Source organism: Grampus griseus (genome assembly GCF_964374135.1).
Source record: "Grampus griseus genome assembly, chromosome: 19".
NCBI lineage: Eukaryota > Metazoa > Chordata > Mammalia > Artiodactyla > Delphinidae > Grampus > Grampus griseus.
The window spans coordinates 12,446,793-12,474,394 of record NC_139013.1 but is presented as its reverse complement, the minus strand read 5'-3'; the positions used below and the strand labels follow the sequence as shown (position 1 = coordinate 12,474,394).

The window sequence follows — 27,602 nt, the reverse complement described above, 5'->3', positions numbered from 1 at the left end:
GTTGCACAAAAAAAAAATTTTTATGACAGACTGTATCAAATGTATGCTCCACTGGTGGGAGTGTAAGTTAGTACTATAGTTTGACAGTGTCTGCTAAAGCTAAACACATACCTGCCCTGGAGTATATTCCCATGTTTACCAAAGAAATGTATTAGAATATTCATAGCATCAGTATAGCCCCAAACAGGAAAATATCTAGTTTTAGGCATATTCACACAATGGAAACCATACACAAATGAAAATGAAAGAACTATCCCTACACACAATATGAATCTCACAAACATGTTAAGTAAAAGAAGGTAAAAACACAGTACACACTGTATGGGTCCCTAGAGAGTTTGAAACAGACAAAGTAATCCATGCTGTTAGAAATCAGGTAAATGATAACTTTCAGAGGGGATGAGGGTGGCAGAAAGAGCATGTGCAGAGCTTCTGGGGGCTTCTCTGTTTGGTTTTTTGATCTGAGTATTGGTTATATGGGTGTGTTTACTTTGTGTAAATTCGTTGAACTGCACACTAATGATATGTATACTTCTCTGTACTTATACTTGAATAAAAAGTTTACTTGACAAAACTGTAGCTGGTGTGATGAACAGCGGCCAGAAGAACAGGCTTTGAGGACCGACAGATCTGGGGCCCCGCGCTCTGGTTTCTTTCCCTGTAAAAGAGGGAACATAATGTCTGTCAAGATTCGATGAGGTGAGCATGTAAGACTTAAGCACAGGGCCTGGTCTATATAGGCCTGCAGTTCTCCTGCGTGACCCAACTCCTGGCACCGCTGCCTCACCTTCTCCAGCCCTAATGCGTGGGTTCTACTTGATTCACGGTAATGAAGTAACTGGTAATGGCAGGCTTGGGGCTCCTCACCCCCGGGATGGAGCCCGGTAAGAAGTGTCATTCTCAGGGGCAGCCCCCGTCTTCCCGCCCCCGCGCGGGGGGCAATCCTCGGCTGCAGCCTACTTGGAAACCCCCTAAAAGAGCCCCTCTGCGAAACCCGGCCAAAGGCAGCTCCAGCCCCGCCGCTAAAGATAAAAGAGCACTTTGCCGTCAGACTCTGACAGATCTCTGGGAAACTCTTCTGGTCAAAGAGCAACGAGGCAGCGCGCCGGCGAGAAAACCCGAGAGCGAGAACGCCGTGCGAGACTGCGCCAAGGCGCGCTATTGCACACGCGCACCGCCCCGGGCCCGCCCGCGCGCTCGCGCGGTACGGAGTGCGCATGAGCATATCTTGGGGGAGGAGCTCAGGACTAGGTCGCCCTGCCCTTTACCTATCCGGCCTATCCGGGCCATCCGGCCGTCTCTCCTTGGTGTCTTAAACTACGTTTTCCAGAATCCATCCAGGCCCTGGCTTTCCGGTGGCATCAGCGGAAGCGGTGACTGGCTTAGGCCGGGCTGCACAGAGGCCGGCTTGGTCGCTATGGAGGAGATAGGCATCCTGGTGGAGAAAGCTCAGGTCCGAGAGGGCGAAGCCGACCTGAATGGGATGTTGAGCGACTTCGGGATCCAGGCCTGGGTCTGAGTGTTTTCGGAGGTCTCAGTGGAGAGCTTCGTGCCGTCCCGAGGCCTGGGCTGTGGCTGAGTGATGCTGGGAGGGCAGTAGGGCTCGGAAAGCTGGGCTGGGGAAACGAGTGACATCAGAGGTTCTTTGGGACTGAATGATTTCGAGGTTTAGCTGGGAATGCTGTGACATCGGTGACCCGGCGGCACTAGGGATGGGTCGGTAGTGAGTGATGTATGGGATTCGGCCGTGGGGCCGAATGATATCTGCGGCTGGGCTGGGGAGCTGACTGACATTCGGGTCTTAGCTGGTGTTGGAGGGCCGAGTAATGTATGTGGTCTGGCCGAGTGATGTTTGGGGACTACCTGGGAGCTGGATGACATAAGGGTCTAGTGTGAGCTGGAGTTCTGTGACATGAGGCGTCTTCGGGAGGTAATTGAGTAACGCCCGGACTGTATGAAGGCATGGTGACTTTGTCAATTGAGAGAGCCATGTGATATTAGGAACCTGTTGAGGGGGCCTGGAGGGCATTGGGGTCTAGTAAGGAGTTGATCAGACATTTAGGCCCTAGATGGGAGTTGGGTGACATTGCAGACATGTGACACGTGCCATATGATACCAGAAGATCTGTTTGGAAGGCTGTTTGACCGAGGGGCCTGTGAGGAGTTGGGTGACTTCAGAAACCTGTTTAGGGGACTGAGAGGTTTCCAGGATCTATTTAGGGAGCTGAATGATGTCAGGAGCCTGTTAGGGGCCAAGCGACTTCATGGTGAATTGGGAGGGGGGCTCTAGATACTTTCATAAGGGGACCTTCTTCTTCCAACCTGAGTTTCCCTCCATGGTCTAGGATGAGATCCCAGCCCTGTCTGTGTCACGGCCCCAGACTGGCCTGTCCTTCCTGGGGCCTGAGCCTGAGGACCTTGAGGACCTGTACAGCCGCTACAAGGTACATTCAAACCCAATCCGGACCCTGCACAGGGCCCAGCATCCCATACTTCCCCCACCTTCCACTGCTCCTTGGCTCAGCAAGGCCTGGAGCCATCCCCTACCTCTTCCCTCTCTGCTCACAGAAGCTGCAGCAAGAGCTGGAGTTCCTGGAGGTGCAGGAGGAGTACATCAAGGATGAGCAAAAGAACCTGAAGAAGGAATTCCTCCACGCCCAGGAGGAGGTGAAGCGAATCCAGAGCATCCCACTGGTTATTGGGCAGTTTCTGGAGGCTGTGGATCAGAATACAGCCATCGTGGGCTCCACCACAGGTGCGTGGGGGGTTGTTTACTCATCTGTTCATTCAACAGCTGTTAACTGTTTCCTGCCACGTGCCAGGAACTTACAATGGCAAAGGAGGCAAGACAGTGTAATGGTGTTTTTCAGCGTATTTTTGAGTCTGATGCAAAAGTGGAAATATATTTTACGTTCTCTCTCTCTTTCTTTATGTGTGTGTATATAACTCATGTAGTAAAAGTTTGACCAAACGATAGTTAGCCACACTATGTGTGACATACTCTAACTAGTTTCCCATTTTGTTCTAGTCTGTTTTGTTTTAAACAACGTTCTGGTCATGACTCTCAAATGATTTCACAACTATTACTGGGTTGGGACCTACAATTTGAAAGCACAGGTGAAGTGTTAAGAGATTGGGCTCTGGTAAGGACCCAGTATACGGGAGCTGCTGTTATTACCGTGGGTCTAGGCTCTGCCTTCGTGATGGGTGTTGTCTCTGCATCTTATCTGTCTTTTCGTGCTTCTGGCCTCTGCTCCTCTGGACCAAGCCATATTCTTATCAAGTTTGCGGGGAAAGGTGTGTGACTGGGCCTGGAATTGGACTGATGGGCTGGTAGTGAGGTAGTGAAGGGAGGGAGATATCCACAATGAGGCCTGTGTCTTTGATCTTTAGGACTTAGGGGGACAGTGGCTATCCCTGAGATGGAGACATGGGCAGAAAAGCAGGTTTGCAGGGAGACAGTGAGGGCAGTCTGGGACATCACAGGGAAGTGTCTGGGAGGTCACTGGACAGCCAGGTCTGAAGGTCAGGAGAGAGACTGAGGCCAGAAAGAGATGTGTGTGTCACTACCATAAATGTAGAAGGTGGACTGGGGATGTGAGACTGGAGGCTGGGCAAGCAAGAAGGATTCTGCTGCAGAGACCTAGATGGGAGAGGATGGTGCTGAATCAGGGCAGGGTCCCTGGGCAGGAGGGAAGGGATTAGTCAGAGAGACATTTTAGGAGGCTGGTGGACCGCCATGGTGACTGACAGGCTGTGGAGAGAAGCAGAGAAAAGTCCAGAATGAGGCTTAGAGCTCTCACTAGTGACTCGGCACCATGGGCCTCCCTGAGACAGAGACCCAGGAGGAGCAGCATAAATGGGGGGAAGATACTGAGAACACACTGAGACATGGTGAGTGAGACATGCCGTGGGGATGTCCACGGGCAGGCATTCCAGGAGGCTGCTGGTCACCTGGAGCTGGAGCTCAAGAGTCAGGGATAGACAGGGAAGTTGTTAGTGTGGATGGATGCCAGGGTGGACTGGAGGAGGCAAGACTAGAAGCCAGGAGGGCCATTTGGGGTCTGAGTGAGAGATACTGTCGGCCTGGAGGTACAGCTGTGAGGTCGGCAGTTTTGAGGTTCTGGCACTTCTCATTTTCCCCGCTCCCTTCTTGTCCTCTTCCCAAAGGCTCCAACTACTATGTGCGCATCCTGAGCACCATCGACCGGGAGCTGCTCAAGCCCAACGCCTCGGTGGCCCTCCACAAGCACAGCAACGCCCTGGTGGACGTGCTGCCTCCTGAGGCCGACAGCAGCATCATGATGCTCACCTCAGGTGAGGGGGAGCCCAGGGCCAGGGAGGCCTGAGGGGACCCTGCGGGCCAGGCTGGGAGCCCCAGCTCTGCTCTTCCACCAGATCAGAAGCCAGACGTGATGTACGCGGACATCGGGGGCATGGACATCCAGAAGCAGGAGGTGCGGGAGGCCGTGGAGCTCCCCCTTACGCACTTTGAGCTCTACAAGCAGGTGAGGAGCTGGAGCTGGCAAGGAAGGGAGAGGCCGTCCCCACCATGTCTCCAGTTGGTGATGGACTCCCCGGCTCATGCTCTTCTCCACCTCTGTGCTTCAGATCGGCATCGACCCTCCCCGAGGCGTCCTCATGTATGGCCCGCCCGGCTGCGGGAAGACCATGTTGGCAAAGGCTGTGGCTCATCACACGACAGGTGAGCCGCTTGGCCCCTCCCCCGAGCTCTGACTTTCTGGGCTCTTCCGACCTTGCCCTCAGTTCTCTCATCCTCCCCAGGAAGTAGTGTGGCACAGCGATTAAGAACATGGGCTCTAGGGTCAAAGACCCAGTGTGCGTCTTACTGAGTGGCTGTGCCGTCCTGGGGAAGTGACTTTACTCTCGTGCCTCAACTTCCTCATCTAATAGAACACTCATTTCACAGCATGATTGTGGGGAATTAATGAAATAATACCACGTTTTTCCTACTAATGGGTCATTACTAATGACCCATTAGTAATTATGAATTCAAATTCATGGGTTGCAACCAGCTAAAAAAATTTTAAAAAATGAAACAGAACAGAAAACGTTGGAGTCCACCCCACATAGTAAGAACTTGTATTGTTTGTGAACACACACAAACATTGTACACTGGTGTGCTGTAGTTGTTTACAGATGTATTTCTTCTTGTAGGTTCTAAACAAAGATGTCTGAAAGTCACTGTATTACTGTTTGTAAAGCCTAAGGACAGGACTCAGCTCATCTTAAAATCTTAATATATCTAAGCCAAGGAGCAGTAGAGGGCAGTGGGTAAGCAGTGTGTTTTCTGGGCCAGACTGCCTGTGTCTGAAATCTGGCCCCCCTACACCTACTTATATAAGTTAGTACTACTTACGTAAGTTAGTTTATGTAACTACTTGGCAAGTTAGCCTCTCTGTGCCTCCATTTCTTAATTTTCTGGATTATTCAGAGGATTAAATCAATATAAAGCTTCTAAAACCATACCTGGCACGTAGTAAGTGGACAGTAAATGTTAGCCATTGTCATGATCATTCATTGAACTTCTGCTCTCCCAGGTGCTGGGATATAGGGATGAGTCAGACCTGTCCCCTGCATTGGAGAATCTCCCAGTGTGGCTGAAAAAAAGGAAAATAAACACTTAGAACTCAGTCAGTTAACATTTATTGAGCACCTAATATGTACCAAGCTGTGTTCTAGGTGCGGAAGGCATGGCCGTGAACAGAACAAAGTCCCCCCCGTAAAGGTGATGTCTTAGTTGAGGAAGCACTAACAGATGAATGAAGAGATTATATGTCATGTGGTGCTAATGCCTGAAGAAAACAACTAAGGGGCAGGGGATAGGGAATAACAGGGGCGGCGGCTTTATGTGCCGGGACTGGAGGTGGTCAGGGAAGACTTTTCTGAGGTGACATTTACATGAAGACCTAGAAGAAGCCTTGAGGGAGTGAGTCATGTGGACCCCTGGGGGAGGGAGTGTGTCAGGCTGAGGGACTCGGGTGCAAAGGCCTTGAGACAGGTGTGTGCTTAGTGTTCTAGGAACAGTGAGGAGGCCCCAGTAGTTGAAGCCAGGTGAGCACGGGGGTTATGCTTGGAGGTGAGCTTGGGTGGGAACGGCCTGAAGAGTAGCACGTGCTCCAAAGAAGCAAGGAAGGTAGTGGGATAGCCCTAAAGGAGGGTTGTCAATCCATTCTGCGTAGGCTCTTAGGTAGGGGTTCCCAGAGAGAGGTGTGAGGAGTCTGTCAGGCACACAGTTGGGAGAAGGAATAGCATTTGCGAAGGCCAGGGGGTGGGAAAGAACTCATTTAGGGAGTTGTGAGTAGTGGTGAGTAGGCCATGACTAAACTCGACGAGGGCAGGGAACTTGTGCGTTTGTCCTTTTTTGTGTTTCCAGTGCCCGCCCAGTAGCTGAATTGTGGTAGGTGCTCAGAAAATAACTGTTGAATGGCTGGCTGAAGGAGGAGCTGTGCAGGTCCAGGGATCAGAATGGGCGTGAATATGAATAGTCTTAGTGCTAACCTAAGAGATTTCGACTGTTGTCCTGAGATCAGGGTGGTTTTAGACAGGCAGGGTTCAATAGAAATACAGTTGCCCCTCAAACAACAGAGGCTTGAACTTCGAGGGTCCACTTAACACCCAGATTTTTTTCACATGATGTATGGTTGGATGAATCCGCAGAGGCAGAACTGCAGATCTGGAGGGCCAGCTATAAAGTTATACACAGATTTTATGCACAGAGGGTCAGCACCCCTAAACCCTGTGTTGTTCAAGGGTCAACTGTATAATGAAGCTACATATATAATTTAAATTTTTAAGTACTCATTTTTTAAACAAAAGAACTAGGTGAACTTCGTCTAAAATATGTTTTTTTATTTAACCAGTATACTCAAAAATATTATTATTTTAACACGCAGCAGATACAAAACTTGAGTTTTTTCTATAATTTTTTATTGTAGTAAAATATATAGCGTAAAATTTACCATTTTAACCACTTTATAAATATACAGTTTATAAGTGGCATCAAGTGGATTCACAGTGTTGTACAGCCATCACCACTGTCCACTTCTGGGACTTGTTCATCATCCAAACTGTAACTCCATACCCATTAGACAATCACTCCCTATTTCTCCCTCCCCGCAGCCCCTGATAACCTCTGTTCTACTTTCAGTCTCTATGAATTTGCCTGTTCTGGGCACCTCATATACATGGATGAATCATAGAGTATTTGTCTTTTTGTGGCTGGCTTACTTCCCTTAGCATAATGTCTTTGGGGCTTACCCATGTTGAAACATGTGCCAGAACTTATTTCCTTTTGAAAGCCAAATAATATTCTGTTGTATGTATATAGCACCCTTTATCTATTCATTTGTTGATGGACATTTATTGAGATATTTTACCTTTTTTGTACTGTCTTTTGAAGTCTGGTGTGTATTTCACATTTACAGCACATCTCATTTGGGACCAGCCACATTGCGGTTGCTCAGTAGCCCCTTGCCGCCAGTGGCCACCACATTAGAGAGGGACAGGGCTGCAACTTGCACAACTCCTAGTTTATGACCAGATCTACATAATGGACTTTGTGTCTCCTTTCTCTGTGGTAGCTGGAAGGAGTGTCCTGGAGGTTGCTCCGTGCAACACAAAGCCACATCCAGTCACTAACAAACAAGTTAAACTCTAAGAAAAGATGGAAAGGAGAGGCAAGCCCAGAACCTGTCTTTAACCCCATTGCCACTTGTTGATTGTGTCAGAATATGTGTTCCTGGTTCTTGACTCTTGCATGATATTCAAAAGGGGTCCTTTGAGCTCTTGGTAAGGCAGCATGATGCCTGTGTATGGAAAACCTGTTTTCTTACTGATCTTTCAAGCACTCCGGAAATTCACATTTTTTGGTATGTTGGATTCCATGAATGTCTCTAGCTTTTCTTTGTCGGTATGTCGAAGCACAGACACATTTTTTTTAATACCCTGATTTCTAAATGTTGGGCCAAAAAATGACACATCCATAGGCAGGATTCATGATTTGTGCTGCTGGGTCTCTGTGGGTTACAAGCTGGTCCGCCTAGCTGGATCTGGAACCCAGCCCAGGTCATGAGAGAATGACCTGGCTACTTGGAGTGGGTATCCAAAGAAAAGGATGTCCTCAAGGAATTCTCAGTTTCAGTTAAAGTATTATGGGGCCCTACAGGTGTTCCATTCTCGTCTAACCCCTGTCATCCTGCCATCAGCTGCATTCATCCGAGTTGTGGGCTCAGAGTTTGTACAGAAGTACCTGGGTGAGGGCCCTCGCATGGTCCGGGATGTGTTCCGCCTGGCCAAGGAGAACGCACCTGCCATCATCTTCATAGATGAGATTGATGCCATCGCAACCAAGAGATTCGATGCCCAGACAGGGGGTGAGTGATGCCCAAACAGAGCCTGGGGTCTTTTTTTTAATGAATTTATTTATTTTATTTTTTTGGCTGTGTTGGGTCTTCGTTGCTGCGTGTGGGCTTTCTCTAGCTGCAGCGAGCAGGGGCTACTCTTCGTTGTGGTGCCCAGGCTTCTCATTGCAGAGGCTTCTCTTGCTGCATTGCAGAGCACTGGTTCTAGGCGCACAGGCTTCAGTAGTTGCAGCGTGTGGGCTCAGTAGTTGTGACTCGCGGGCCCTAGAGCGCAGGCTCAGTTGTGGCGCACGGGCTTAGTTGCTCCGCGGCATGTGAGATCTCCCTGGACCGGGGCTTGAACCCGTGTCCTCTGCACTGGCAGGCGGATTATTAACCAGTGTGCCACCAGGGAAGTCCCAGGGCCTGGGGTCTTGGGCAGGCTTGTCATACGGGATGCCCTGGACTGACCGTGTTATATACTATCCAGCTGACAGGGAGGTTCAGAGAATCCTGCTGGAGCTACTGAATCAAATGGATGGATTCGACCAGAACGTCAACGTCAAGGTTTGGGGTTCAGGATGGGCGAGGGGAGGTGTGGTGTGGGAATCAGGAAGGATGGAGGCTGGCATGTGAGGAGATAGGTATTGCGACAGGATGGATATAGTGGGGACAGAGGTCTGAGCTGGCCTGTCCCCGATGCCAGGTGATCATGGCCACAAACAGAGCAGACACCCTGGATCCTGCTCTGCTGCGGCCGGGACGCCTTGACCGTAAAATTGAATTTCCACTCCCTGACCGCCGCCAGAAGAGATTGATTTTCTCCACTATCACCAGCAAGATGAACCTCTCTGAGGAGGTTGACTTGGAAGATTGTATCCTGCTCTAGAAGCGAGGGGAGGGTCACCATTGAGAATGGGGATTAGATCTCCACCTCTGCCATCACCACCACCCAGACTGTGCAGGTGGGAGACCAGGGTCTGGGGAGGGGGATGGTGACAAAGACAGCCCAAGAACGACTTCTGGCTCCAAGCATTCACCCAGTCATGCATGGAGTGGTTTCCTTAACTCACCTGCCATAGATGTGGCCCGACCAGATAAGATTTCAGGAGCTGATATCAACTCCATCTGTCAGGAGGTGAGTGCTGGTTTCTCTCTAGATTGGGCAGCGGGTGTGTGAAGACCCTCCACTCTGCTGCAGTCCTGTCCATCATTGCCTCCCTGGGTCTTAGGCTGCGTCTGTCTTTTCCTGCACCATCATTAGGGGCGGGGAGTGCAGGGAGTAGATTTTAACTGTCATCCCTCAACAGAGCGGGATGTTGGCTGTCCGAGAGAACCGCTACATTGTTCTGGCCAAGGACTTCGAGAAAGCATACAAGACAGTCATCAAGAAGGACGAACAGGAGCATGAGTTTTACAAGTGACCCCTCTGCCCGCACCACAGGGGCTGGGGGTTCGCTCACTTCCCCAGCCTCTGTCCCCAAAGCTAGTTCTGTTTTTTCTTTACCCAGAATTGATTTATTCAATAAACTAACAAGATCAAATCTGTTTAATTTCTTCTTACAAGTTTAACTCCTTTGGAGAACCTGGGCCTTGAATAGGATCCTCTGTGCCCCTCCTGCTCTCCTGACAGATGAGCAGGTACATGGTCTGGGTTACAGCTTGAGAGAGAAGTAAAGAATTCAAACTAGGGCTTCCCTGGTGGCGCAGTGGTTGAGAGTCCGCCTGCCGATGCAGGGGACACGGGGTTCGTGCCCCGGTCCAGGAAGATCCCACATGCCGCAGAGCGGCTGGGCCCATGAGCCATGGTCGCTGAGCCTGCGCGTCTGGAGCCTGTGCTCCACAACGGGAGAGGCCACAACAGTGAGAGGCCTGCGTACCGCAAAAAAAAAAGAATTCAAACTAAATGACCAGAAATTTGGGGAAAAGGATGGAAAATGAGCAGACTGCAGCCCCTGACCAGAAAATAAAGTCTCTATCCATCTCCCCATTCACATTTACCATTCGAGTCTTGGGCAATTCCTGCCTTCTTCACACTCAGAGGGAGAATCAAGGACAGAGAGACCACCCATTAGGGTCCCCCAGAGCAGGGATGAGGGGGTAGGGGGGAGGTTGGATGCCTGGGTTCTGTGAATGTCTCTGGCTCTTCATGCCATCTTGTTGGGGCACAGATGTGTTTGGTAGGACCAATTCCCACTTTCTCTTGAAATCTGTTTAAACACCTCTCCCTCTGGGGAGTCTTCTGATGCCCCACGAAGGGAAGTAACCCTTCCCCTACACTGCCCTGGCGTCGTGCACATGCTGTGCTTTGCACTCCTTACATCTCCAAGTGCTTGCCTCCTCCAGACAGGAACCTCTTGTAGAGTAGTCAGGGATTGTAGCTTGATCACAATTCAAGTCCCAGCACCCACACATGGTAGACATTCAGTTCATGTTCCTTGAACAAAAGTATGAATGTCACTATATATTTGGGAGTGAGATGGGAAGAAGATATAAGGAAAAATAGTTGAGGAATCACAGGTCCTTGAAGAGCCGGGGGTGATTCTGCTAGATAAGCATGGCATGTTGAGCGGAGAAATTAATTCTTCCTCTCTCCTGGCACCTCACGAAAACAAAAGTAAGGTATAAATTCACACAGACACAGGAAGAGAGAGGAGATGGCAGCAACGCAATTTTGGAAAGGGACAGTTACCTGCTGATTGATGTAGCAGACCTGAGGAAACTTGAACCTGAACTCAAGGGAAGCCCAGAAACAGTCATTTTCCCCTTTCAGAAACCAGAGGTGCCAGGTTCTGAAGGTGAGGCCTGGAAACAGGAAGACTACCTGAAAGGCTGTATAAAAACCAGAACTGATACACTGATTATGCAGGAAACAAATGAGCTGTTGTTACTCCAGGCCCTGTGACCCTTCCCCAGCCTGGCTGAAGACCTCAGATTTACTCTGGAAAGGCTGGACCAGCAGTCTCTGGGCTGGTGTGCCTGGAGCAAGGATGAGAGCTGGGCCGTGCAGAAGATGAGATTGAGATTAAGTGAGATCCCTGGGCAGGCAATTGAAGTATTCCTTCTGAGGAAACCAAGCAGCATGAGAGAAACAGGAAAGTGGGTTGTTAAGACACCTAAAGTCCTCATCATTCACATTCAGCAGCAGCTAATATCTAAAACTGATGAGTTTACAAAAGCATGTCACTTAGATATATGGAAGTAAATTTCAAAAGAAACAAATGAGGATGGGAAGTCCTTGCCTCTTGGAAGTAGACAGGGTGAGGGTGACATGGGAACGCTTTTTGTTTCTAATATACTTTATATATATTTGACCTTTTAAAATAGGTACTTAAAAAACGACAGTGACAAAACCACGTGAAAAAAAGGATTTTACAAGTCCTCTTGGAGGGACGGTAAAGGAAGGAAATTGCTGAAGTGACAAACATCCTAAACATCAGTGATAAAGGGCAAAGAGACTGGGAAAAGAACAAAGCCATGTACCTAAGAAATGACAGCAGACCAGTGTGAGGCTAAAGCTATAACTGGTAAGAGGTGGTAGCCACTCACATTAGCTGGGAGAAGGGATATTTGGTATATTTTGTGGGTTGCCCAGCAATCTTGCTGTCTGTGCTTAGGCAAAATTATGAAATGGCCTACCATTATTATGGTCTCAGAGTGACCTTGATATTGATGTTCTGTGAGACTGTTCATGTGCAACAGGATAACAGGCCCAGCTGTGAGCACCAGGCCAGCTTTCAATACCACTGAGGCATACCTGTAAGTGTCAGGCCAGTTCCTGGATGTCAGGGGCTGCTTTTTTTTGTTCTCAAGTACGTGCTACCGCGTTAAGAGGGAAAAACTAAGGCCGGCTTGCTGAACAGCCCAGACACTCGTGCATTTTGGAAGTGTAGTCTTGAAAGCAAGTGTTTTCCTGCCAAGCGAAACGCATATCGCTTTTCTCTGTTCTGCTCTGCAAAGACAAGAGGGAAAAAAAAAAACCTTAAATATATGTAAACCTTTTTGTTTATTTGTTTTTAACTGTAAAAATAATACACATAAAGGAGCCCAAAATATAAGTGTATAATGTAACAACTTATTATAAATAAAACACTTGTGTAACCATCATCCAAGGACCAGGCTGTAGGTTTCCACTGAAAAAGAAATTCCTACACAGCTGCCCATAGGCAGTGATGATCCATTTTGTGAACACATCTGTAATTACTGCAATGGAGAGGGCACCCTGGGTTGATACAGCCAGTTTGGACAAATGTCAATCATTTCCCCAGGTTTCATGTATTCTTTAGTAACATTTCCTTTGAGTACGACCAGCATCAGTAAGCATATCTCAGATGAGACTACAGTGCATGTACTGCTAAGTAGTTAAAAAGGACTCTGTTGATCAAAAATGACTCTGTACGAATGCAGCAACGTGACAAACGTCACCACTGTCTGCACAGACCAGAAGCCATGTCATGATGGCACAGGTCACACCAAAGCCAACCTAGATGACTCAAACGTGGTCTTCCATGTCAGTCTCAAAGGGAGAGGAGGAGGATAAAGGAGCATAAGAAGAAGGAGCCACAAGAAGACAGTGCTCAACATCCTAATGACTACATAATTTTTTTTTACTTGTCCTCACAAATTATCCCAAAATACTACCTGGACATTTTGCTTTTTCTTCAGGATCTTAAGGTATATTTACTGTCTTATGTCATAGGATAGGAGGCTCCAGTGGAACGCTCAGCATGGTGATTCCTCCTGCTAAAGCAGGGACACGTCAGGCCAGGCAGACGCTGAACCCAGAGTCCTGCAAGGGAGAGCAGGGTTCTCCCCAAAAGTGAGCCTGGTGGCCTCAGTGGCCCAGCACCTGCTTATTTTTATATCGATCCATATATATAATTGTGAGTTCATACCACTGCATCTAGTTTCAACGTGCCATCACAAGGTTCATTCTAGTTCTCTCCTTTTCCATAACTGAGGTTCCCCGCTGACAGGGAGAAGCTTGGCTGCTCTCAATGCACTTATTGGGTTGGCCAAAGAGTTCGTTCATAATAGCTTCCAGAGAACCCCGAATGAAATTTTTGGCCAACCCAATAATATATTTACTTACTTGATCAGAACCCCACCTCCACCCCCGCCTGCCACTGCATGTAACAAACTCCTATCACCCTGTTGCGCCCTTCCCCATACAGATGCTCTCCTCACCCTACTTGGGTTCTGAGACTCGCTACCTCCTATATGCAACCGACATGAATGTCTCCAACACCCCAATTCGGGCTCCAACACCCAATGCTGGGCAGTCCCCATACCCACACGCCCTTTTCACCCTGTTCAGGCTCTGAAATCCCGTACAGGCCATTCCTCCTGTGTGGACGCCCTCCTTATCCTGCTCAGGTTGACACTCCCATGCTGGGCCATTCCACCACTTGGAATGCTCCCTGTCACCCTACACCAAGCCACCAGCTGCACGAACACCCTCCTCATCCTGCTCAGGCTCAAAGACCCTGCTCTGAGCCCATCTTTTGGCTTTAGGACTGAATTGCTCAGAAAGGGAAGGGAAGAGGAAGAGCAAAATGTGTCAGCGTCTAATTGTGGGCTCGCTATACTATGGCACGCTGCCTTTCCAAGCAGAAAGCTATCCCCTCAGCCCAAGATTCTCAAATGTATCTGCCACGAGACCCCTCACAGCACAGAAGAGTGGAAAGAATTCCTTCATATTTAAAAAAAAAATTACTATGATTTACATTTTTCTCTAGGAAAAAATTCATTTGATTCTATACAAAATTGTTTGACAGATAAATTACAGATCTTCGGTCCAAATCTTGAAATACACAGCTGATGCTGCAAGAAGATGCACCATATCCTTTTTATAATAGGCCTGTGGCTGCACGCGATCACACACACCAAGTCGCGAGGCCACTGGCACCCGTGACGTTCTACACGCAGATACTCAGGTTCACACAGCTATGCTGCACTCGCCAACCGCCCCGGTCACACAGCGCCCCGCACACCCACCCCATCACACACACACCACCCCAGTCACAGTCCGGCACAGCCAGTCTCCCACCGCGCCTCTCGCCTCACTGCTCGGTCACGAATCACACTCCAGGCTGCTTTCTGTGGCCTCCCTCCTGTCAGGTGCCGCTGCAGGCACACACCGTCTCGCACCCAAAGAATTACACACACGCAGAAACACAACTCACCCTCGGCCAGAGGCGGGGAAGCCCCGCAACCCTCACGGCGTCGCGCGCGTGCAGACAGGTGCGCACACACAGACACACGCTCATGAGGCCGGGTACAAAGGGCCACACGCCTGTGAAACACGCGAGGGGACTACCCGGAGGGAAGAATCTGACAGAATCCGCCTCGCACGTGCTCGGCTTCAGGACGGCACCCACGGACGCACTGGGCGGTCAAGACTCTGGAGGTCCGTCGAGGCTCGCACAGCCTGGACAGGTCCCCGCTGTGAGTTCTCTCAGCTTACCTCGCGAGGGCGCGGCTGCCCGGCTCCGGGACTAGAGTCGCTCTGTCCCGAGCGTGCCTGCGCCTGCGCACTCAGAGCCCAGCCCACCGGCTTCCGGCTGTGGACTACATTTCCCAGAAGCCCCAGGGGGGTGGTGTAAACTTCCACCTGGAGGGCCTCTAGCCGTGCGTACTGGGTGTTTCAGCTGCCGCGGGTGCGTTAGTCGAAACCTGGGGAGAAGTTGGTGCTAGGTGAGGCGGAGCAGGACTCGTCTGGGGTAGGGAAAGGGATGGAGCTGTAGCCCAGAGTGAGGAGCCCAGGGCGCATCGTGCCCGCAGCCTCAGGCCTGTATTGGAATGAGGAGAAGAGAGGGGGGATTGTGTGACTAATTGTGACAGCTGTGTGTGTGTGTGTGTGTGTGTGTGTGTGTGTGTGTGTGTGTGTGTCTGTGCGCGCGCGCTCCCGCGCGCTTTCCAGAACCAAGTTGGGCCTCCTGTCGGTGGGCGCGGTTGTCATTCTGATACTGGTGCTTGGCTCAGCGGTGTGTGTGGCTGACCCACGCCCCTGCTGCTTTCCCCTTCCTTCCCTCACAGCCCGGGTGTCTGTACAGACTTTCCCAAGAGGAAGTCAAATATTGAACCCTAGAATGAAGATTCTCAGAAAGCAAGAAGACACAGTCCTGGGCTTGGTATGGGGCTTTTAGAGCTAAAAGTGTCTCCAAGACAAACTCCTGGCTCGAAATGGTGGGAGGGGTTCCTACTTGGAGGCGCTGTGGGTGCTGCTACATTTTTCAGAACCACAGCTTTCCCATATCTCTGATTCTAGGAATCGGCTGTGATTTCAGAGACAGGTTCCAGCCTCCCTGTCTCATCTGGTCATGTGTGTGAGGTCGGAGCTGATGTGGCCCTGGAGGGAACTTCTCCGTCTCTCTGTGCTCTAAGAAAGGCCTGAAGAAGGTCTCATGATTTCCTTCTTCCCCAGTCCTGCCTTTCTCCCCCAAGAAGTATCCTGAGCAGGAGGGGAAAATTGTTGTTGCACATCTAAAAGTACAGATCAGGTGAGTTTCTACTTCCTCTTTGTTCATAAATGAATCTTTGTTTTTAGTACATGGAAGCATTTGCTTTTCTTTTCATGAAATGTCCAGTGGCCTATTCTAGGCCTTCCTTCCCAATGAATGAGGGGCCGTGCAGGTGGCCCTCTCTCACTCACTTTTTATAATAGTAAGAAATATATATCCTGGAGTCTAAAGTTAAAACTTTGTTTTATTGAGATTAATATTTAAGTGGAATCACACCATTGATCTTCTGCAGAACCTAAGTTTAAAATTAAGGCAAGATAAGAGGCGTCTGTTTTTTAAGGTGTTTAGGAGCAGGAATGTGAATGGAAGTCTGAGCGTGGAAGTCTGTATCATCATGGTCAAGGATTTCTTCCAAGGAATCAATAGGTTGAGATTTATGTTTATAAAGAGTTTGTCAAAAGAAAAAAATGTACATATGAGTAAAGTAATATTCATTGTGATGAACAATAATACTCAGATTTTAAATTTTATATGAATGTCATTTACTATTATTGGAATTCAGAGACATTTTACAAGGTTATATCCAAAGCGATATTTCAGTTGATTATTCAGTGGAGAAAGAGAAAAAGAACCAAACACTGTTCTGTCTGCTTTGCCCAAATTTTATTATTTAGTCTGCAGATGCCCCTCACCTGACATGTCCATTCAGAGGAGAATTTTGTCAGTAAAAAGTTCTCATTGTATTGAAGAAGAATGTTCAGGAATTGGTAGGCTTTATTATAATGGTCACACTGATTCCCTTACTATTCCCACACATGTCAAACAGATTTGCTTCCAAGAATTTTCAAATATTTTAAAATTGGATATAGATTTATTGTATACTTAAGATTATGGAATTAATGCTCATTTTTTGCAAAAAGAATCAGTTATTCAATTATATTACATGGGGGACTTATAAAAAAGAAAGTTAAATAGCCCCAGCACCACTATTAATACTTTGGGAAGTTTTTTTTTTTTTTATACTATGCTGTTTGAATTTTATTTTGGAACATCTCATTCAGATCAAAGTGACAACAAAACTTGTAGTAATAAACAACAAAAATTCCATGAGGAGTGATTTGTTGAGCCAGATTTATTAGAATTCTACTAGAAGTCTTTTCTTAGGTAATGACATTCTTAGTTCTCCCTTAGCCAATTGTAGTGAGTTCCAAAATATTTAGATCCCAGCTAGTAGAATTGAAGTTTTGAACCCAAACTCATAATTTCTTTTTTTAAACTTTTTATTTTACACTGGAGTATAGTTGATTAACAATGTGTTAGTTTCAGGTTTACAGCAAAGTGATTCAGTTATATATATACATGTATCTATTCTTTTTCAAATTCTTTTTGGGGAGGTTTATTTTAGCAAAATTTTTTTCTCTCCAGCTGTGTGTGTGTGTGTGTGTGTGTGTGTGTGTGTGTGTGTGCACAGAACAGAAATTATTCTAATTGAACATTCAAAGGACACAGACTCCCCAACTCCTATTTAGAAAAAGTAATTCTACCATAGGTTTCTTATACCTCCATGAATATAGAAAGAAGAGGAAAGTGCCAATGAAGCCCTCTAGTTTGACAAACCTTCCAAGTATTTACATCTCCAGATTTATGCCTTTTAGGGTTATATAAATCAATTCAGAGTAATCATTATGGCACAATTTATCAAATAAGATAAGCTTCAGATTACACTTTTTTTAGATTTTTAAAGTTGCTTTCACAGGACATAGCAATACCCTCTCTAGTCCAAGTATCTTTTAATGCAAGTAACATTTTAGAAGACAGATTTATAATAGTAGAAAACAGAATAAGATGGTAATAATTATAAATATTCATGTAAATCTTTACATAGGACAGGAGAGTAAGATTGAACCTCTTATTAACGTTCTCCATTTAATACCTTATTAGGTTCTTTACTTTAGCTTTATGTTGAAGAATGGTGTCTCTTCTTTTGTAGCGGCAGGAAAAGAGTGGGCATGAGACTCAACTATTACTATAAAAAAAGAAAGTAGAAAATAATTTTATCTAATAACAATACTATCTAACTTTTATTTAGTAATTATATGTCATTAAGTGGTATCTATGTAATATCCCAACCTTCATGATAACTTTAGGAGGTAGGTGCTATTCTTATCCCTGGTTTATCAATAAACTAACTGAAAAGTTGGTAGTTGTCAGACTAGGACTCACATTCTGGAAGTCTGACAACAGAGCCTGTATTTATGAATGACATTATAATCCCTCCCTTCATTTTACATACTTTTTTGTTTTGTTTTGTTTTTTGGCCGCGTTGTGCTGCTTGCGGAATCTTAGTTCCCTGACCAGGGATTGAACCTGGGCCCTCGGCAGTGAAAGCTCAGAGTCCCAACCACTGGACCGCCAGGGAATTCCCTATAATTCTTTAATTTGCCTGTATCAGTCAGTAATTCGTCATGAATGTCTTTCTCCAACATTAATAAGGCCTAGTTTGCCATCATAACTGACCCAAAGTTATGCAACCTGTTGCCTCCTGTAGCTATTTATTTTTCTAACAGTTGGTTACTCTAAGTTGTTATGTGATAAACATCTTGTGCATGTATCTTAGTGTGCTAAGAAAAACTGCCAAAAATGGAATTTTGGTCAAATAACAGACATAAGGGCTCACAGTATGCTGAATCTCATCATAGTAGTTAGAGGAATACAAGCACTGAAACATAGTTACTATCCCTTAAGTTTCTTGTTATACAGCAAATAATATAAAATCAGAGTAGACAGAATAAGCATGAGATAGGAGGTAATAAAGCCACTAGAGAAATTCAGGTCACATGCCTTGGGGATTCATGGAAGGAGATATTATATCTCTAGCAACCTCTGTCAGGTTTTGACCAAATTATTCTGAGTTCAGAGGAACTCTACGGTAAAAAATGGAATTTAGGCTGTATGATTCATACCAGCTCTGTCCAGTAGAACTTTCTGTGGTGATGGATATCTTCTGTATTTACATTCTCCAAATGGTAGCTACTAGCCACATGAAGCTATCGAGCACATGAAATGTGGCTGGTGCAACTGAAGACACTGAACTTTTAATTTTATTTAATTTTACTTAATTTAAATTTTTGATTTGATTTAAATAGCCATATGTGGCTGTCATGTTGGATCTCACAACTTCATAACTTACAGTTTTTTTTGTAATGATGTTAGATTCAAAGTGAGACTAATGGAACAGCTACAGATAACGTCATCAGAAATTGGGAGACCCTTCTGCTAGAGTGCTAGAGTGCCTGGTCTGGCTTCATGCAGGAGGCCTCTGCTCTGTATCTACACTTGTGCAGCTGGTTCCCTGTGGTATAGGAAGGGCTTGGCTTCATCCAAGCTCCCTCTTATCTCTCCTGATTTGTATGTGGGGCACTGTGGGGTAGAAGTAGAAAGAAGGCAAAACAGGATCATGTTAACTTAAGTCATTTGGGGATTTCTTTGAGACACACCTGGTCTCAAAGCTTCCTGTTCCTCCCCCAGTCCTGGCTTCTCTGGACTCTGTGCTTTTCGAGCGGAGGAAGCCCAAAGAGGAGAACAAGTTCTTGCAGTTCTACAACCATGGCCCATGTAAGTTCATGTTTATCCTCCTTGAGATGTCGTGGTTTTGAATTCCTGGGATCATTTTTATTATCCTGAGACTTCCTTCCTAAGACAACCTGATTGCTGAAGCTGCGCCCAGTTGCTCTGATCATAGTGAAGGATGGTGTCATACAGCCTAGTGGCCTCCTCCTTTGCCCCTCTTCTCTCTTTGCCCCTCTTCTTTCTCACCTGTGTTCACCTATTCATCACCTCTCCAAGTGCCCAGTCTCTCTCAGGAGCACTGATGGAGCAGTGATGGATGAAGTTGCTTGAGGGAGATATCTGAACTTCCCTTGTTAGAGTCATGATTCTATGACACAGACATGATGGTCCATTAGACTCCACAGACCTGAGTTTTACAGGTTGATAAGATGGAATTTAGTGTTGGGTGTTCTGCATGTGATGAGATCCCATACCCTGAGAAACTTATAGGGCAAGATTGGAGTGTGACTGAGGCCTGCACATGGGGATATCAGGGATCTATCCAGGGGGTCCCCAGAGGGATGAATAACAGGACAAAAGTCAATTTTGTGGTTGAGGAGGATGTGCTGGTCTCTAGTGACATCAGTGTCATTGTGGATCATCCTACATCAGCATCCTCCAGCTCAGGATCAAGACAAGTGCTCCTGAGGGATGGTGGGAGCAGGTAGGAAGACCCTCCAGATCCCTTATGGGGAATGAAGAAAGGCTAATGGGACTGGGGAAGACCTTAGACATCTTGTCCAAAATAAATGCCTAAATATGACAGAAGGATTAGTCTGATATATTCACACGATGGACGATTAGCCAGCCGGTAAATAAATTAACTGAAGAGTTTGTCATTTGTTATAACAAGGAAAAATGCTTATGACATTTTCTTGCATAATGATGAACCTGGGTTTTAAGGAAATCAAATGTCAATCGCGTCCTATTTTCTAAGATAGAGATTTTAGAGTACTTTTGGGAAAAAACAATTCATTACTTCATTTTTTTTTAATTCCTTAAAAAAAAAATTCCTTGAAGGGAAAAGAGAATGGAACTCACATTTATTCAGAACTTAAACGGCAGGCACGTGATAGGCAGTGTGCTTATTTATAGGATTTCATTTCATTGGGAACCTTTGATTATTTTATTCATTCATTCATCCCATGGTATACAGGACATTCTGTTTGTACCTACTGTATTCTTTAAAAGCGTATAGGCACTCCACTTTAGAAATCACAGATTTTCTTATTCTTCCCTACATATCACGGGCTTGAACCTCAGTTTGCTGCTTGCTATATCATTGCCTCTTTCTTGCAAAGCAGTTTTCCATCTTGAAAATACATTTTAAACGTTGTTTATGATACATGGATCTGTCATTTCAGATGTCCTTGTCATTCAGGGACGTGGCCATAGACCTCTCCCAGGAGGAATGGGAGTGCCTGGACGCTGTTCAGAGGGCCTTGTACAGGGATGTGATGTTGGAGAACTACAGCAACTTGGTCTCATTGGGTAAGGATATCTGTGCAAATAACTGACAATCTGTTTTCTGGAATATCAGTTTTCTCCATTGTTGAATTTCAGAGCTCTGTTTTAAGACACCAGCTGAATGTCTGCCCCCTATTTTGAAAGAAATGGTTTGAGCATTATTGGGTTGGAAATAGGCACTTGGTTAAGCATCATCTTCTCCATCCTGCAGTGACCTTCTCTCTTCCCTCTGGCCCTTCCTATAATTGCCTGTTTTTCTAAATTAGTCCTAGATTTGAATCCCAAGACATTATCAGAGAAGCCAGGTGTCATATAATGGGTATGCTCAGAATTCCTGTAGCTGCTCTGTGTTCATGTCTAACTCACTTGAAAAGAGATTAGCTAGTCTCAGGGTTTTGTGTTTTTGTGATCAGATCAACCTCTACATTTTATATAGTGGTGAACTGGGTTAACAATATCCATTTAAAATTCAAGCAAACATATCCCATCAGAGAAAAGACATATTCTCTTCAACCTACTTTGTGCTTGAAAATTCTAGTCTGTGAATTTTGCATTTTCTATTGAAAGAATTCTGAGGAAGAACTTGGAAGTGTTTTAGGAAACAGTATTTTTCTTTTATGTAAAAAAATAATAAGAACAACAACAAAAATAATACTACATGTTAGGCATCCTTGCAAGCCCTTACATATATATTAATTCATTTAATTCTTACAAGAGCCCTATGAAGTAGGTAATATTAGGCCCATTGACATTGATAAAAGCATAATACACAGAAGGATTAACAGCTGGTGGGTGACAGAGGATCTGAACTCAGACCACAGGGCTCCAGAGTCTGTGTCCTCAACCCCTCTCTATACTGCCTTTAAAAGCAGAGCAAACCTTTTCCCTCCCCTATCTGGCCTCTTTAGTCCTGTGACCATGAGTCCATGTAAATGTCAGTATTCTTCAATGGCCTTATTTCATTTTATCAAATACTATTTTGACCTACAATTTAATATAAATGTAACCAAGTCTAAATTAAGTCATTTAGAACTTAAGGTTTATTGTTTGTTTGTTCTAAATCATGTGGCATTTCTTTTCCGTGAGCAGGATGTTCCTCTCCTAAGCCAGACGTGATTACTTTGTTGGAGCAAGAGAAAGAGCCCTGGACGGTAATGAGAGAAGGAACAAGAAGCTGGTACACAGGTCAGTGATGACAAATCAAGCGAGGGGGATGCCGTCACAAGTTATAGCCCTTTGGGTCGGGGAGAGGCATGGCCCTAAGATGTTGTTTGGAAAGCTCCTTTCGAAGGCCCAAGGCCTGTGGGGAAAAGGCCTGAAATCTGGGAAAACATTCAAATCCTCTCAACATGAGCTCCCATATATAGGACTTGTTTCTATAGATTTTGATTCCGCTTGTCTGGGTCGGTGCCTGAAGAGCAGTATATGTAAGGAACTCCCCTACATCCATCCTAAGTAGGAGGACCACTGACTTAACTTGTTCCTCTAATCACTTATTTTACCCTCTTTTAGAGTCACATCATTAAGTCTTTTGCCTTCTTTCAAATTGCATTACAATTTAGAGTTCTCTAAATCAGGATCCAGCAAACTTAGGCCCAGGGGCCAAACAGTTCACCATCTGCTTTTGTGTGGCTCACAGGCTAAAACTGGTTTTTACATTTTTAGTGGTTGAAAAAAATCAGAAGAAGGATATTTTGTGAAACATAAAAATTTTTGAAATTCAAATTTCAGTATCCATAAATAAAGTGGTAATATAGTACACCTACACTTATTCAATTACATACTATCTATGGCTGCCTTTGAGCTATAAGAGCAGAGCTGAATAATTGCAACAAAGACCACATACCCTACAAAGCCTAAAATTTTTACTCTCTGGCTCTTTACAGAAAAAGTTTGCAGACCCCTGCTCTAAACCTTTTCATCTAATGTGTATTGTTTTTAGTTTGTCTTTTATTTCGCCTATGAGATGCAATCCCTTATTCTATCCCAACATAGAAAAATCACATCACAGCATTTGTTTCCTTCTTGGTTTTTTCTTGTTTTTTTTTTTTGTTTTTTTTCCAGATTTGGAGTCTAAGTATGTCACCAAGAAGTTATTTCCGGAAAAGGATATTTGTGAAATATATCTGTTTCAGTTGCAGAGAGTGGACAAAAGTAAAACTTACATCTGTGAGGATACCATTTTCAGAAATGATTTGCAGTATAAACATGAATTTGAGAGACAAGAAGGACATCAAATGAGATGTGGTAGTCAAGTGATAATCCAAAAACATATACCTCTTCTTCTGCATCAGAAAATTCATGCTAGAGAGAAATCATACGAATGTAAGGAATGTAAGAAGGCTTTTAGACAACAGTCATACCTTATTCAACATCTGAGAATTCATACTGGTGAGAGACCCTATAAATGTAAGGAATGTGGGAAAGCCTTTTGTCGTGTAGGGGACCTTAGAGTACATCAGACAATTCATGGTGGGGAGAGACCCTATGAATGTAACAATTGTGGAAAGACCTTTAGGCTTCATTATCATCTTACTGAACATCAGAGAATACATTCTGGTGTGAAACCCTATGAGTGTAATGAATGTGGGAAGGCCTTTAGTCGTGTTCGAGACCTTAGAGTACATCAGACAATTCATGCTGGGGAGAGACCTTATGAATGTAAAGAATGTGGGAAGGCCTTTAGACTTCACTATCAGCTCACTGAACATCAAAGAATTCATACTGGTGAGAGGCCTTATGAATGTAAGATTTGTGGAAAGACCTTTAGGGTACAACGACATATTAGTCAACATCAGAAAATTCATACTGGTGTAAAACCCTATAAATGTAATGACTGTGGGAAGGCCTTCAGTCATGGCTCATACCTAGTTCAACATCAGAAAATTCACACTGGTGACAAACCCTATGTATGTAAAGAATGTGGTAAGTCCTTTAGTTTTCATGCAGAACTTACTCGACATCATAGAATTCATACTGGTGAGAAACCCTATGAATGTAAAGAATGTAGAAAAGCCTTTCGTCTCCAAACAGAACTTACTAGGCATTGTAGAATTCATACTGGAGAGAAACCCTATGAATGTAAAGAATGTGGGAAGGCCTTTATTTGCGGCTATCAACTTACTTTACATCTGAGGGTTCATACTGGTGAGATTCCCTATGAATGTAAGGAATGTGGGAAAACCTTCAGTAGTCGCTATCATCTTACTCAACATTACAGAATTCATACTGGTGAGAAACCCTATGGATGTAAAGAATGTGGGAAGGCCTTTCGTCTTCAAGCAGAACTTACCAAACATCACAGAATTCATACTTGTGAAAAGCCCTATGAATGTAAGGAATGTGGGAAGGCCTTTATTCGTAGCAATCAACTTATTTCACACCAGCGAATTCACACCAATGAGAACACCTATGAGTGCAAGGAATGTGGGAAGATTTTTAGTCGTCGCTACAATCTTACTCAACATTATAAAATTCATACTGGTGAAAAACCCTATGTATGTAAAGAATGTGGAAAGGCCTTTCGCTTTCAGACAGAACTTACTCAGCATCACAGAATTCATACTGGTGAAAAACCCTATAAATGTAAGGAATGTGGGAAAGCCTTTATTCGTAGCAATCATCTTACTCAACATCACAGAATTCATACTGGTGAGAAACCCTACAAATGTAAAGAATGTGGAAAGACCTTTAGTCGGCACTATCATCTTACTCAACATCACAGAATCCACACTGGTGAGAAACCCTACATATGTAATGAATGTGGGGATGCTTTTATTTGTAGTTATCAACTTACCTTACATCAAAGAATTCACACTGGTGAGATTCCGTATGAATGTAAGGAATGTGGAAAGACCTTTAGTCGCCGATATCATCTTACTCAACATTTTAGACTTCATACAGGTGAGAAGCCTTATGGGTGTAAAGAATGTGGGGATGCCTTTCGTCTTCAAGCAGAACTTACTCGACATCACACAATTCATACTGGCGAGAAACCCTATAAATGTAAGGAATGTGGGAAGGCCTTTAGTGTTAAGTCAGAACTTACACGACATCACAGAATTCATACTGGTGAGAAACCCTATAAATGTAAAGAATGTGGGAAAGCCTTTATTCGTAGTGATCAACTCACTTTACATCAGAGAAATCATATTAGTGAGGAACCCCCATTCATAATGTAAAGATACAGTGGCCTTTAGAAAATGCCTTTTATAACAACAGAATTCATAATTGATTTAAGAAAGTTTTTACTTGTTAGGGAACATATAGGAATCCCTTTTGCTTCGTGCTCAAAACTTAACAGCAGTAGTTTTATACTATATATATTGATTTAAAGAGTTGAAAAATTACAGCATCACCCAGCCTTGGTTAACTTTAGAGAATGATACTGCTGCAGTACATCTCAAACCAAGATAAAGGGTACCCCTTCCCCCCTCAAAATTGTTGTTGACCAATACTTTTACAAGATACAATGAAACTGGATTACCAGATACATGAAACTGAAAGAAAAACAAACATACAAAATGAAAACCCCCAATTTTTTATTATTAGACTTAACAGACATAAATTAGCTCTGTCATTTTTCTGTAAATGTCTCTAAATGTTTGCTCTCGGTGTCTGTACCTTAAATCATTGCAGACCAGAAGCAAACAACCTGTGGACCAGCATCAGTACATGGACCACACTTTATGTAGCATTGTAACAGAAAATAATTCTGTTAATGTAACAGATGTGGGAAAAGACTTCAGCCATAGCAAATCTTTACTATAGTTCTCATAATTCCACCCCTGCCTGTGTGGTATTGGCAAGACACTACTCCCCTCTGTGCTTTATTTTATTCTATTTTACTTAATTTCTTTTGTGCCTCAGTTTTAAAGTGGTGATTATAGTACCTACCTAATAGTACTTTTGTAAGGATGAAATGTTAATAAAAAACAAAACCTTTAGAAGAGCACTGTTCAATAAATATTATTTTATTATTAGTGATATTAGTAAGTTCATGTGAGAGGAAGACCCTGTGAATATAAAGAATTTGTAAAAACTGTCCACTACCTTTCATTTTGTTTACTTAAATTAATAATTAATTATGGATAAAGTTTAGTAAAATAAACTTTCACTTCTAAAATTCAGAAGTCATTTCTGAAAACTAACGTGAGAAAGGAATCTCTAGAGTTGATGGATATGGAGATTATGAGAGAAAGCTTTTGAAGAATCAGGGAGATCTGTAAAGCTTTTTCTTTTATAATCCACAAAGCAGACGTGTTACAGTCTTCTTTTTCTGCCCCAAATTCATGATAAATGAGAAACTAACAATGAAAAGGCCACTGTCCATTTGGAAAAAAATAATAGTACAGGGAACACTTGTATGCCCTCTCTAGATTCAGTGATTGTTAAAACGTTGTCATATTTGGTTTGCTTCTGTATAATTTTTGACATTTTTTGCTGTGTTATTTAAGTATAAATATAGACATTATAACATTTCACCTCTCTCTATATATATCATGTAACTCCTAAGAATAAAGGCTGCCTCCTACTTAATCACTATATAACTTCACACCGAAGGAGAGTAACAGCAGTACCATATCTGTAATATTACAGATAGATAAGCAGTGCCTTAACCCAACATATCTAAAAGAATGTTTCTGGGAACAGTAGTATTTAATGGTACTTGAAAAATGTTCTGTGGTCAGAGATACTTATGAACTTCTAAATACTAAATCCCTTCCAAGAAAAAAATGTTAATTATCACGCTAGCAAAGGACTTAAGAGGCCTACAATAAAGAAAATTTGCTTAACTTAGTTTATCTTACTGTATCTTAAACTTTACTAAGGAAGTCCCATTCACAATACCTAATTTCTTTGGGATGTGAACCCACACTGACAAGGCTGCCATAACTGAAAAACAGTGACCCTAAAGATGGACACTCCAGATAACCATGGCAGATGCTTAGCTATGTTGAGAAAGGAAATGTGTGATGTATTTCTCTGCTGCTCACATCTCTTCCTCTGCAGTCAGTTGCTTGCCCTCTGAATGTAGGGCTGATACTTTCTACAAAATTAAAAACCCATTTGGTTTAGTTTTTTATATGAACATACCATGACATATTTAAACCTTCTCTTCTTTTTTAGTGTTTAACAATTTTTTACTATTTCAGATATACTTCAGTGAATATCCTTGTCTGTGACTGTTCGTTTCTGTGAGCTGGAATTTCTTTACACATGTGGAAGTAGAACTGCTCATACGTTATATATTCTTTCAGTTATGTTAGATATTGCTACATTGATCATAGGTCACATACACTTCCAATTCTATTAGATATTGCCAAATTGTTCTCTTAGACTCCTATCAAATTGAGTATTCCTACAGCCTTATGTTAGGTATAAGTTTTAATAAATATTTTCACAAATTTCAATTTTAGTTGCACATTTTTTCAAACGTGTTTCTTGGCCAATCATTATTCCTTTACTTTGAATTTCCAATTCTTGACTTTCTCCATTATTATTGTTCTGTTGTTTGTTTGTTTTCTAATTGACTGGAATGGCATTCTGGATAATTCATTTGCAATTATTTTCTCCTACCTTAAATATAGCATTAGTTATGTATCTACTGAACACTCATTCTATTTTTATGAGACAGATTTCTAGGTTATACATTGTGTAATAATAAGTTTTATTTATTTTCTAATATTTATGTCTATTA

The 27,602-nt window shown here is 44.1% G+C and overlaps 2 protein-coding genes across 3 annotated transcripts; both read left to right on the top strand.

Annotated features, from left to right (window-relative positions):
• Positions 1-1,280: 1,280 nt before the first annotated feature.
• PSMC4 (proteasome 26S subunit, ATPase 4) lies at positions 1,281-9,902 on the top strand. Its single transcript, XM_082677496.1, has 11 exons — positions 1,281-1,453; positions 2,346-2,444; positions 2,569-2,755; positions 4,171-4,317; positions 4,399-4,508; positions 4,612-4,705; positions 8,229-8,396; positions 8,854-8,930; positions 9,070-9,238; positions 9,446-9,501; positions 9,674-9,902. Exons 1-11 carry the CDS (start codon positions 1,418-1,420, stop codon positions 9,785-9,787), a joined length of 1,257 nt encoding a protein of 418 aa, XP_082533622.1. The 5' UTR covers positions 1,281-1,417; the 3' UTR covers positions 9,788-9,902.
• Positions 9,903-14,974: 5,072 nt separating this feature from the next.
• On the top strand, positions 14,975-27,401 carry ZNF546 (zinc finger protein 546). 2 transcript variants are annotated; one of them, XM_082676572.1, is made up of 6 exons: positions 14,975-15,059; positions 15,634-15,865; positions 19,355-19,441; positions 20,800-20,926; positions 21,992-22,087; positions 22,967-27,401. In XM_082676572.1, exons 3-6 carry the CDS (start codon positions 19,433-19,435, stop codon positions 25,081-25,083), a joined length of 2,349 nt encoding a protein of 782 aa, XP_082532698.1. In that variant the 5' UTR covers positions 14,975-15,059; positions 15,634-15,865; positions 19,355-19,432; the 3' UTR covers positions 25,084-27,401. The 2 variants fall into 2 exon arrangements, with proteins under 2 accessions (XP_082532698.1, XP_082532697.1); XM_082676571.1 differs by lacking the exons at positions 14,975-15,059; positions 15,634-15,865; positions 19,355-19,441 and having other exon boundaries at positions 20,468-20,926.
• Positions 27,402-27,602: the final 201 nt, after the last annotated feature.

Bases quoted from the DNA above. Each gene is read 5' to 3' on its own strand.
- PSMC4 (XM_082677496.1), top strand. From the start codon at position 1,418: ATGGAGGAGATAGGCATCCTGGTGGAGAAAGCTCAG. The intron at 1,454-2,345 runs GTCCGAGAGGGC...TCCATGGTCTAG, and splicing joins TCCTGGTGGAGAAAGCTCAG to GATGAGATCCCAGCCCTGTC. The intron at 8,397-8,853 runs GTGAGTGATGCC...TATACTATCCAG, and splicing joins ATTCGATGCCCAGACAGGGG to CTGACAGGGAGGTTCAGAGA.
- ZNF546 (XM_082676571.1), top strand. From the start codon at position 20,782: ATGGATCTGTCATTTCAGATGTCCTTGTCATTCAGGGACGTGGCCATA. The intron at 20,927-21,991 runs GTAAGGATATCT...TTCCGTGAGCAG, and splicing joins CAGCAACTTGGTCTCATTGG to GATGTTCCTCTCCTAAGCCA. The intron at 22,088-22,966 runs GTCAGTGATGAC...TTTTTTTTCCAG, and splicing joins AACAAGAAGCTGGTACACAG to ATTTGGAGTCTAAGTATGTC.